At 47.7% G+C, this 12,708-nt stretch overlaps 1 protein-coding gene and 1 non-coding gene across 2 annotated transcripts; one reads left to right on the top strand and one right to left on the bottom strand.

Moving 5' to 3' along the window:
- The first annotated feature begins 3,818 nt into the window (after nucleotides 1–3,818).
- Nucleotides 3,819–3,957, top strand: LOC117834907 (small nucleolar RNA Z247). The gene has a single exon (XR_004635861.1). It is a non-coding gene; the product is annotated as a small nucleolar RNA Z247 (small nucleolar RNA).
- A 2,944-nt stretch (nucleotides 3,958–6,901) lies between these two features.
- Nucleotides 6,902–8,334, bottom strand: LOC117834094 (uncharacterized). The gene has a single exon (XM_034713708.2). It carries the CDS (start codon nucleotides 8,234–8,236, stop codon nucleotides 7,142–7,144), a length of 1,095 nt encoding a protein of 364 aa, XP_034569599.1. The 5' UTR covers nucleotides 8,237–8,334; the 3' UTR covers nucleotides 6,902–7,141.
- Between the last annotated feature and the right edge of the window lie 4,374 nt (nucleotides 8,335–12,708).

Genomic DNA, 12,708 nt, shown 5'->3' with positions numbered 1-12,708 from the left:
AAGTACTTTAAACAGCATTACATCTAAGCAAAAACTTCAAGAAAATAAACTTCAGAAGATCCAAATAACATCAAACTAGCTCCAAATAGCACAGGCTCGATTTTTAAAATTTAATGCAACTGGTTTGATATTTTTCGAAGTTAAAATGAGTTAGCTATGAATTTTTAAAGATTAAAGGATTTATTTAGTTATTTTAAATAATTTTAGAAAACATTTATTATTAGGTGACACATGTCAGCGTCTAATTGGGCCATGTGGCAACGCAAGGATGCACCACGTGTGTGTTGATGTCATGCTGACATCAGCATTGACCCCCTCAATGATTAACATTGTCATGCTGACGTCAGCATTGACCCCCTCAATGATTAACATTGATCGGCTAATGGTCAACTAGGTCCCATTGGTCAACGGTAGGCCCCGTCAGTGGGCCCATTAGACTATTAGTCGGCTCAGGCCTTTGGACACATTAGCAACACGTGGCAGCCACGTGGTGCACTTTATCTGTGTGGTAGAGCCACGTAGATGCCCACATGGCAGCCTCGGGGCGTGCGCCTCGCCGCCGTCACGGCATGGCATGCACGGGTGCGCAGTCAGGGGCTGCCCCTGACTACAGCATGTCCACGGCGGCGCGTGGGGCCCCGGTGTTTCATGCCCGTGGTGGCCAGCGGCGAGGCGAGCCGCGGCTCCTTCAACGGCTCAGCACACGGCAAAAAGGCAAGAAGGAAGAGAGGGATGGTGAGGCTCACGGCGGTGGCGCACCCACAAACGGCGGCGACTCCCTTGGACGGCTCTGGCTCCTCCCTCATATGCTCCTCTTCTTCTTCTCCTCCATCTTCCCTTCCTTCTTCTTCTCCTCTTCATCCCTTCTCCTCTACTTCTTCCCCCTCTCCCCCTCTCGAGCGATGGTGGCGCAAGGGCGCTGGGAGCTTAGGTCCCCTTATAAAGGTGCGGCAAGGCGGTTCAAGGGCAAAAACTCAGCTCGCTGTCCATTCTTGGCGTCCGTGCTTGCGGACGGCGTGGCGGCCATCTGGCGGCTCGGACCCTAGGGTTCGGGGCCACGGGCGAGGGTAAAGGGGGAAATTCCCCTAGCGAAAGGCGCTAGAAGGGGTCACGGGCACGTGCGGCTGTGGTGGTGTGCACTAGCGCGGCGTGCCCGTCCCCTCTGCGAGTGCACGCGCTGGGAGCGTGAGCATATGGGCGGGAGGAAGGAGAAAGAGTAACCGGAGCGAAGGAAAGGTGCGACTGACAGGCGGGGCCGGTGCAGCAGCGAGAGAAGGAGAGGAAGCCGGCGCGGGTGCGAGCCCATGGGCTGGGCCAGCCGGTCAACCAGGCGGCCTGCTGGGCTGGTGCGGGGCGGCAGCGGCTGCGAGCGCGTGCGGGCCAGGCCGAGGTGTGAAGGCGAGGCGGACCAGGCATGGGAGCTAGTGGGCTAGGCTAGTGGGTTGCGGCCGGCCTAGTTGGGTAAGTTTGATAGGTTTGTTTTAGATTTAAATTTAGTTTGAATGTTGAATTAGAACACACTAAAAACAGGAAATCCAAATAAAATCCAAAAAAATCCAAATCAATCCAGGCAAGCTTTGAAATGAGGTTTAAGCTTTGAAATGAGGTTTAAGGATGAGGAGATATTGGACTAAAACGAGCACACAATACAAACAAAAGTTTAAAATTTTTACAAATTTCACTCCAATAAATATTATAATTTTTTTGGAATATTACATTTTGGGGCCCACAATCAATGCTCCTGTCCTCATCCTCTCCTCTTCTTCCTCTCTCGTAACTCTTCTCTCCCCCACATGGCCATTGGCCATGGCGTTACTACCGCACTTGCCTCGGTGACCTGCACCAGCTGCCACCCCATCTCCGCCCGCACCGCCACACCCTGCCCGGCGCCACTGATCCCGTGCTACACTTTCATAGGGATGTATATGTGAACATTGCTTTTGTGTCTATCTAACACTTGCTTAATTTTTTCATGAATTCATTAATTGCATATTAGGCTGGAACTACACGGTACAATGATTCAATGAGTAAGAACTTCTATACGTAATCCGATTTATGTCGTTTCATTTTGCATTGCCAACCCGAGGGGCAGCTTTTATCACCTGAATACTCATTAGCATAGGAAGATAAATATGTTAGCTTCTATGAGTGGGAGAATCAAGAGTACCGCCATGACTAAACTCGTGAGTGGCCGAAAAACATGTTGCCAATGTGCACTGTAACGATGTATATGTTGTATTTTTCTATTATTTCGTATGCTTAATTTATATTTATGTAACATATTCTATGTCTATGACAATAGCTTGTTCGGTTGCACACTAGCTTGTTAGGGTGAAATTTTTGGGAACTAAAATCGGTGAAAAACTGGCAGCAAACAGTTTCCGCAAATTCAAAAAATAAATTGCTTAATTTTTTAACAGGAACGATATTTCCATGTACGGACCATGCCGTCACCTGACCCTGCAAAACAATTTGCAGGGCAGCTCATGCCGTCACTTGCCCCTGCAAATAACCATTTCCAGGGACGAGCCATAGCATCACCGACACTTTCTAGGGGTGGGTGATGGCATGACCATGGCGTGGCCTGCCCCTATAAATGGCTTTAAGGGGCGGACACGTTACCCCATATTTGTAGCTGCGAAAAGTAGGAGTGGGTAACACACCCGGCCCTGCAAATACATTTTCTATCTGGCCCTACGAACTGTTCCTGTAATAGTGGTTCAACGCGGCTAGCCATTGCAATTATAGAATTCAAAAGCATTCTCGATACTGACACCAATGCCCACCACACCCAGCTTGGGCCGCGCCAGCAGAAGCCCACCGGCCATTGGCCATTGTTGCACCACCCTGCAAGCTTTGGCTGCGGCGGCTGCTGCTGCTTGAAATGATTTGCAACTCACCAGCTGCTGCTGTTGCTGGCTTGGAGCCGCTTTTGCAGCCGGCATGGCTGTTCTGAGCAGAGCGAAGAAGTGATGGGATGGTCGTGGGCCAAATTGTGGGCTCACAATGTGTTAGATGAATTGATATTTTTATGTAACCGTGCTACATTAGGATTGTAATATGGTGCGTGCTAGCTTTGTTCTAGAAGCTGCTCTTCGTGTATGATACAGCAAGAAGTCAAGATAGGATCTGTACATCTAGAGATAGACTAGAGATAGGCCTAGTTTGAATCATATTCTTGTTGATCAAGTTGTAACACAACTCCATGTAAATTTTGAACAGCCTTGGTGCATATATAACACAGACCCGTGGGATGCGAGTTTGCTAACCATGTTTTACCGAATTACCTTATACTTTTACAGGTAATCAGAGCCCTCTTAATCTAGAGATAGTTTGTTGTGGATGGCGTCCTCTTCCTCCGCCACGACGCTTGCTCCGCTCGATCCTCAAGTCACCGAGAAGCTTACCAGGGCCAATTATGTCCTATGGAAGGCTCAGGTCCTTCCGCCCATCAGGGGGGCTCAACTGCTAGGAATCCTAGAGGGATCCATCAAAGCTCCACCTGCAATATTGGAGATCATCAAGGAAGACAAGTCCAAGGAGGCTGTCATCAATCCTGTGTACTCCACATGGCTGGCAAAAGATCAGCAGATCCTCGCCTTCTTGTTCAACTCTGTCACAAAGGATGTGTTGGGACAAGTGGCGACTCTATCCTTGTCTGTAGAAGTCTGTCACAAAGGATGTTCTCTGTTCAATCTCATGCAAGAGTAACTCATCTACAAATGCAATTGTCAACCCTGAAGAAGAGAAACATGATAACTTTAGTATACTTCAATAAGATGAAGGCTATTGCCGACAACCTCGCGGGTGCTGGAAGGAAGGTTGAAGATGATGAGATGGTATCATTCATAATCACAGGTTTGGATAGTGATTACAATCCTATTGGTACATCTATCATGGGCCATCTTGATCAGATCTCACTCAGCGAGCTATATGCCCTAGTTATGGCTTATGAAACAAGGTTGGAGATACTTCGTGATAGCTCTGGTGGTCAATATCAATCCTCTGCAATGGAGGTGGCTACAACAACCGAGGCCGTGGAAGCAATTATCATGGCGGAAGAAGCACTAGTGGAGGCAATGGCAACCACACTAGTGTTGGGGCTGGAGGATAGGGAAGCTCCAAACCAAGATGCCAGATTTGTGACAGGCCTAACCACACAACATTGGAGTGTTGGTATAGGTATGATGAAGACCATCAGACAAACAACAACAAGCCATCCAACTCTGGTGCAGCAGCCTATGGCATCGACATGAATTGGTATGCTGACACTGGGGCTTCGGATCATATCACTGGAAATCTTGAGAAGATGACCATTCAAGACAAATATGGAGGTCGAGATCAAGTCAACTCTGCAAGCGGCCAAGGCATGAGGATTAATAATATTGGTCATGCTATATTGCAAACCCCTATTCACAATCTTCACTTGAAAAATATTCTACATGTTTCAACTACACATAAAAGTCTTGCTTTTGTCCATTGTTTTAGCCCCAGATAACAATGTTCTTTTTGAACTTCATCCCAATTTTTTCCTTACCAAGGATCGGGCAACGAGGAGAGTTCTTCATCAAGGAAGATGTGAGGGGATCTTTATCCTTTGGTGCCGTGTTCAGAAGAAGGGAGTCATAATAAAGAAACGTTTGCTGCAAACAGGCCATCCACAGAGCGATGGCACGGTTGCCTAGGGCATCCAGCTTTGCCTATAGTCTCTCGTGTTCTTAGAGATCATAGTTTACCTTTTGTTAGCAGTAATAATATTGCGTCTATGTGTGACCCTTGTCAAAGGGCCAAAAGTCATCAACTCCCCTATTCTATATCTGAAAATACTTCTTCTGCTCCGCTTGAATTGATACACTCTGATGTTTGGGGACCAGCACTTGCATCTGTTGGGAGGTTCACCTATTACGTAAGTTTCATTGATGGCTATAGTAGGCATACATGGATATATCTCCTTAGAAATAAATCTGTCCTGTTCAATGTGTTCCATGATTTCCAACAACTTGTTGAAAGAAAAAAATTGATAGAAAAATCCTAGCCATGAAAACAGATTGGGGTGGAGAATATGAGAAGTTAAATCTATTCTTTCAAAACATTGGCATTGCCCATCGTGTCTCTTGCCCCCATGTTCATCAACAAAACGGGTCAGCCGAGAGAAAACATCATCATATAGTAGAAGTTGGGCTGGCCCTCCTTGCTAAAGCTTCCATGCCTTTGAAATTTTGGGATGAGGCATTTCTTACTGCAACCTATCTTATCAATCGCTTGCGTAGTAAGGTTATAAATTTCAAATCTCTGATTGAGCTCCATTGCCAAGAAAAACCCAACTACTCTTTTCTTCGAGTTTTTGGGTGTGCTTGTTGGCCGAATCTTAGGCCATTCAATACTAGAAAACTTGCTTTCCGTTCCATGAGGTATGCTTTCCTTGGCTATAGCTCTCTCCACAAGGTATACAAATGCTTGGATATATCCATTGGACGAGTGTATATTTCTTGAGATGTTATCTTCGATGAAGAAGTGTTCCCCTTTGAAGGTTTGCATGACAATGCTGGAGAAAGACTCTGACAAGAAATCCTACTTCTTCCTCCTCATCTTCAAGCTACTAGTTATGGGGAAGCAATTAGCAAGCCTGTTACTAATCCCAAGCACGGCCTGTGGCATGTTGGCACATCTTCATGCCGTGCCCGCCCAAGCACGATCCTTGCAATACATGTGTTTGTTTTTTATTGGTGTTCATTTACCTGCACATATTTTTGCTTTCATATGTAGAAAAATAAGGTCTAAAATTAATAGAGGGAAACAAACCATGTTATATAAAAATTGTAGGGGAATGTTATGAATGACCATCATCACGATTCCATATTTATAAGGTAGATTTTGTGGTTTCCTTCCATGATAGTAGTTATGTCAGTATATGACACAGAGGACGAATGATGGTAGGATGATATAACCTACAGATGTACTAGTGGGCCATTCTATTGCCATGCCGGCCCAAGCACGACCCAAGATACGTGCCGTGCCATGCCTAGGATCATGCCATGCCACCCGTCATGCCAATATCCTAGGCATGGCACAGCCCTCGCTTTTGTGCCGTGCTGGCACAGTCTAAAATTTATCATGCCGTGCCGTGTTTTGGGCCGTGCTAAAATGTCGTGCTTCGAGCGGCCCACAAATAGCAAGGCCCAAGTCCCAGCTTTACTTAGCACTGCTACACTGGTGCTTTTATTTTTAGCTAATTGTTCTTTTAGCGATAGATAATATACCATCAAACACTCCTTTATCTTTTTACCATGTGCCACATAGTGCGGCACTCCTTTACCTTTTTTTACCATGTGCCACTTAGTGCGGGGCATTATAGTACTATTTTTTCTTGTATACTTCCTCCGTCCCAAAATTGTATATCATTATGATTTTTTTCTAGGTGTATAATTTTTCTATGCACCTGAATATAGTATACATCTAGATGCATAATAATATATATGAATTTAGAAAAATCAAAATGACCAACCATTTAAAATAGAGGAAATACAATATTATTCTATTAAATAGCAAGAACGGTTAGGTGGGATGGGCTTCTTTCCATTTTGGATGCTCATATTGTCGTGCATTCCAGTGAACATAAACTTGATCCACTGGAAATGAAGAACCCCGATTGCGGGCACGCCTTGGCATCGCGAACTGAGTTTGTGTGCATGTAGAATGTGTGTTTCGGTGTTTATATGTGTGAGAGTACATGCATAGTATAGTGATATGTCACTGGTGATTACCCACCTATACCAACAGTATTGTCCATTTATGAGTTGAGAATTTAATCATTCTCGATATGATCTAGCGTGCTAAAAGAGAAGATGACGATCTTGTTCAAAATAAACCTAACTGGCCAGTGCCTTTTACAAATCAACTCTGAACGAAAAAGCCTGCCATTTTATTCATCACAACTGACAACTCACTTGCAAAGGCTCGTGAAAACGCAGTAGAACCAGAGACAACAAGTACTAGTGAAACCGAATATGTAAGCTTCGGTCAGGGCCTCTCACACATCACACACACATCAACGTAAAAGACAAACGCACACGAGCAGTCTGTAAATATCCAGCGACACGTACTTAGGCCCTTATTCATGCCGTCCATGCACGCGCCGGCGTCACACCACCTGGCGGATGGCTCCGCCGGCAGCGGCGGCGGTGGCTCCATCATTGATATCATGCAGTGCCAGCTGGTACCGAATGCAGAAGTCGATGCACCTCTTCTTGTTCACCGGGTTATGGTGGTGCTGACACTTGAGCTCGCACATACGCCTGCTACCGCGTAACGTGTCCTCACCAGCGGTGACGGTGGCGGTGGCTCCATTATTCTCCATAATGGCATCTAGTGCCACTTGGTACCCTATGCAGAAGTCGGTGCACCGGTTGCTGTTCACCTGGTCGTGATGGTGCTGGCACTTGATCTTGCATATACGCCGGTTGGCGCAGACGCCGACCTCACCAGCGGTGATGGTGTCGGTGGCGCTAGCTCCATCCTCCTCCTTAACGTCAAACAGTAGTGCTAGCTGCCACCGTATGCAGAAGTCGACGCACCGCTTCTTGTTCACTGGATCATGATGATGCTGGCACTTGAGCTCGCACATAGCTCGGCTACCGTGGAGGCTGTCTTTGCCCGCGGTGGCTCCCTCCTCCACCGCGTCAAACGGTAGCGCTAGCTGCCACCGTATGCAGAAGTCGACGCACCGCTTCTTGTTCACTGGATCATGATGATGCTGGCACTTGAGCTCGCACATAGCTCGGCTACCGTGGAGGCTGTCCTCGCCCGCGGTGGCTCCCTGAGCCACCTCCGCAGCATCAAATGGTAGCGCTAGCTGCCACCGTATGCAGAAGTCAACGCACCGCTTCTTGTTCACTGGATCATGATGATGCTGGCACTTGAGCTCGCACATAGCTCGGCTACCGTGGAGGCTGTCGTCGCCAGCGGTGGCTCCCTCCTCCGCAGCGTCAAACGGTAGCGCTAGCTGCCACCGTATGCAGAAGTCGACGCACCGCTTCTTGTTCACTGGATCATGATGATGCTGGCACTTGAGCTCGCACATAGCTTGGCTACCGTGGAGGCTGTAGTCGCCAGCGGTGGCTCCCTCCTCCGCAGCGTCACCGGCCGTCACCGTGACAGCCACCGCCAGCAGCACCCCGGCGAGCAGGAGGAGCCACCTGCTAACCCCACCCTCTCCAACCTTCCGCCCAAACCCCATTGCTGTACTTGCACACACACGATCGAACACTACTACGACGAGGAGAGTCGAGTGCAGGATGAGGAGAGGAGGTGGTGGATGTGGTGATGGAGGAGCCTGCCGGAGGGCGGTGTTTATACACGCGCTGCACGCATGGGATGTACTTCAATAATTCATTGGGGCCGACGACAATCAGCATGTCTGTGGATGGTGCGTCTGAAACTTGAAGATAAACTTGAAGTACTGTTACCACGTGAAACGCGTGGTGGCTGGTGGGATCACATCGGGGCTGAATCTTTTTTTTTCTTTTCGATAAAAGCCAAAGTTTTTATATATTGGTGTTTAAATGAGTAGATAATACCATGACACAGTAGAGCATGGCACCAATAATCGAAGGATTTGCAGATGCTCTCATCAACAAAAGTCCAAACACCTCCGTCGGTCTCGCTAGCTCGACAACTCACCGCTCTCCTCTGCTTCGCTGCTCTGCCTCCTTTGCAGTACTGCCATGCCGTCCTTCCCTTGGTTTTTGGGCGCCCTCGCTGCGTGATGTTGTTCTCCAAGCAGATCGATGCCATGGCGAGCGTGCTGAAACTCTGAATCCCGAACTGAACCTTCCTTCCTTCCTTCCAACGGTTCCTCCCGTGTTGATCTACTCCAAGTCCCCAATTCTCCTACCTCAGGGAGAAATCACAACAATTGAAGGTTGGCTGATTTTGACCATTTTATTATTTTCAGGGGAGGATGCCCGCCTCCATCTGAGGGCACCCGCAATGATTATAGTAAAGTGCTACCGCGTAGGATATAGTAAGTCATACAACTGATCTGTTCAACAATCTTGCAATAGCATACTTTCATGCGTGAAACGGACCGGAATTTCCATTTCTAAGAATTCAAGCCTACGCACATCGGTGATAGTCCTAGAAAGGCAATCACGTGCGAATCCCTAGCTCAGATAGTACAAATCCATGCCCTCAGATAGTACAAATTCATACCAGCACAGAAATATAAAACAACAACAGAGTACAAATATCATAAATAACATGAGTAGCGAGTACATCTCTTCGGCACATGCCGGTACAAGTCCATCAAGACTGAATCAAGAAAGGTAAAATATCTACGCAACGGAAACATAAGCTATAGCGAACTCCATCTCCAGAGGCGACTCAAGCGAAGAACCATCCGTAATCTTCCCATCCGTCGATGTCGAAGTCGTAGTCAGGCTCCGACCCTGAAGAACCACCATTTACCCGAGAAGCAGGTAGGCCATGTCAACTCCCTAAAGCAGCAAGCCAAGGAAACAAGAGAAATATACTATATGCATGAGTTAAATCTATGTATGGCTATGGAGGTTTATGCAGCAGCAGCAACAATCAAGGAAGCAGCAAAGCAATACCGTCGTCGAGGTCAACACCTCAAACAAGGAAGTCGGCAGAAAACTCCGGATCCTTCACTTAAGGGTCCAGCACCCAAACACACTAGGCGATGTGAGAGCTCCCTCCACTCATATTTCAACAACAAACGCTAGCCTATCTCAAAACGGGGAGGTAGAAGAATAAGAAAAGTATAGTCAAAAATAGCGGCAGTTAATAGCACTGTCCGCAACTAGTGGACATGGACTATGTCACACCCTAAAATTTTCGAATTTCAGGATGTGAATAAAAGGAATAATTAAACAATGATTTTCTCATAATTTTAAAAAATTTCTCAACATTTATTTTTCTTTACAGGAAATTTAGTATAGGAAAATAATTGTTTGCTTTTCTAAATAAAATAATGATGTTCCGTGTCTGTGCATTCATGCCGATGCATCTTGGTGTTTCATGAGTGCAAAAGTTCCAAAAATACGATTAGACGTTGTCCAGACCCTTCTGAGAATTTTCCAATTTGTTTTTCTAAAATTTATTCTTCGTTTTCCTAGAGGTAACTCCAATTTTTGAAGCTGCACGCAGGGGATATGATGGACTTCAATAATTCATGGGGGCCGACGACCATCAGCATGTCTGTGGATGGTGCGTCTGATAGTGACACATGATCACATGGCTCCTATAGTAATCTGCGTCGGTTTTTAGATGATGGAAGATAAACTTGAAGTACTGTTACCACGTGGCTGATAGTGACAATTGAAGGTTGGCTGATTTTGACCATTTTATCATTTTCAGGGGAGGATGCCTAATGTGCTACCACATAGGATGTAGTAAGTCATACAACTGATCTATTTAACAATCTTGCTATAGCATACGAGGGCCCATAATCAATGCTCCCATCCTCATCCTCTCCTCTTCTTCCTCTCTCGCACCTCTTCTCTCCCCCCACATGGCCATTGGCCATGGCGTCACGACCGCGCTTGCCCCGGTGACCTGCACCAGCTGCCACCCCCACCTTAGGCATCCGCCCGCACCGCCGCACCCTGCCCGGCGACACTGATCCCAAGCCACTCTTTCATAGGGATGTATATGTGTACATTGCTTTTGCGTCTATCTAACACTTTGCATGAAGTAGTCAACCCGAGGGGCAGCTTTTATCACTGAACACTTGTTAGCATAGGAAGATAAATACGTTAGCTTCCATGAGTGGGAGAATCAAGAGTACTGCCATAACTAGACTCGTGAGTGGCCGAAAAACATGTTGTCAATGTGCACTCTAATGATGTATATATTCTATTTTTCTATTATTTCGTATGCTTAATTTATATTTACGTGACATGTTCTATGTCTATGACACTAGCTTGTTCAGTCGCACACTAGCTTGTTAGGGTGAAATTAGCGGGAACCAAAATCGGTGAAAAACTGGCAGCAAATAGTATTCGCAAATTCAAAAAATAAATTGCTTATTTTTTTAGCAGGAACAATATTTTCAAGTACGGACCACGCCGTCACCTGACCCTACAAAACAATTTGCAGAGGCAGCTCATGCCGTCTCTTGCCCCTCCAAACAACCATTTCCATGGACGAGCCATAGCGTCACCGACACATGAAAATGTGTTTCCAGGGGTGGGTGATGGCGTGGCCCACCCTTGTAAATGACTGCGGATACGTTACCCCCTCCTACAAATAGTTATTACAATTATAGAATTCAACTGGCCCTGCAAATATATTTTCAACTGGCCCTACGAACTATTTCTTCAACGCGGCTCGCCATTGCAATTATAGAATTCAAAAGCATTCTCAATGCAGACGCCAATGCCCACCACACCCGGCTCGGGCCGCTCCAGCAGAAGCCCCGCGAGCAGGAGGTCACTTGCAAGTGGCCACCACCGTACACTTCTTCATCCACATTCACACTTTTTCATTTTGTAGTACACCTTCAACCAATATTTTTTATCACTTCCTCACATACATATATAAATAGTCTACATGGTGACACTCATCATGCACTTGAGCTCGCATATACGCCGGATGGCGCTAATGCTATCATCACTGGTAGTGGCTCCCTCCTCCGCCGCGCGGGCGGCCGTTGCTATGGTGGCCACCGCCAGCAGCACCCCAGCCAGCAGGAGGAGCCACTTAACTCCACTCCCACCAACCTTCCGCCCAAACCCCATTGTTGTACATGCACTCACACGATTGAACACTACTACTAGTGATGACCGAGGAGAGTGGAGTGGAGGATACTAAGAACTGATATTCCATACAACCCTTTTTGTCCCGGTTGACTTTGGACTCAGGTCTAAAGTGTCTTTAGTCCCGGATCAAAAATGAGGCACCAAAAGGATATCGATAGGAGGGGCTTCAGTCCCGCTTGTAAAAATCTGGCACCCCCCTTTTGTCCCGGTTGGAAATTCCAACCAGGATAAAAGACCCCCCTGCCCCCCTTTTGTCCCGGTTGGTAATTCCAACCGGGACAAAAGATTTATTCCCATTTGAAATTACCAACAGGGACAAAAGGGGACCTTTAGTCCCGGTTGGTGGATCTAACCGGGATAAAATGCCCTCCCACGCGCGCCTCCCCTCTCTCCATGTTAACTTCTCCTCTCTCTCTCTCCTTACTTATCTTCCACCGGCACCTCCTATCTCCTCCTTCTCCTCCTCTCTCTACAGGTGCTCCCTCTCCTCCCTCTCTTCCTCTCCCAGCCCCTCCCCCTCTGCTCTCCTCCCCTTCCCCCTCTGCTCGCCCCTCACTGGCAGTGAGGAGCGGCAGCGCGGTGAAGGCGGGTGGCGGTGCGCAGGGGAGCGGCGTGCGGGCGGGCCGGCCGGCGGCGCAGTCGGAGCGGGCGGGAGCAGCGGCGGGCGAGGGAGGAGCGGAGGCAGGCCGAGCGGGAGCGGCGGCGGGTGGAGCGGGAGCGGAGGAGCGGCGGTGGCGGGCTGAACGGGAGCGGCAGAGCTGGCGCGGGCGGGCGCGGTGGCTTTTTTTTATTTTTTCGAACTTTTTAGTCCCGGTTGGTGCTAAAGGGGGGCATGACCCGGGACTAAAGGACCCCCTTTTGTCTCAAAAAATTAATCCGGGTTGGGTATTGGAGAGATATGACCCTTCCCAATCGGGATTAACGCTCA

The sequence above is a fragment of the Setaria viridis genome, chromosome 8, assembly GCF_005286985.2.
Source record: "Setaria viridis chromosome 8, Setaria_viridis_v4.0, whole genome shotgun sequence".
Taxonomy (NCBI): Eukaryota; Viridiplantae; Streptophyta; class Magnoliopsida; order Poales; family Poaceae; genus Setaria; species Setaria viridis.
The sequence above is the reverse complement of the archived record's forward strand: the minus strand, read 5'-3'. Positions and strand labels throughout refer to the sequence as shown.

What these genes read in the sequence shown, in the direction of transcription:
- LOC117834094 (XM_034713708.2), bottom strand. Translation starts at nt 8,236, where the DNA reads ATGGGGTTTGGGCGGAAGGTTGGAGAGGGTGGGGTTAGCAGGTGGCTC.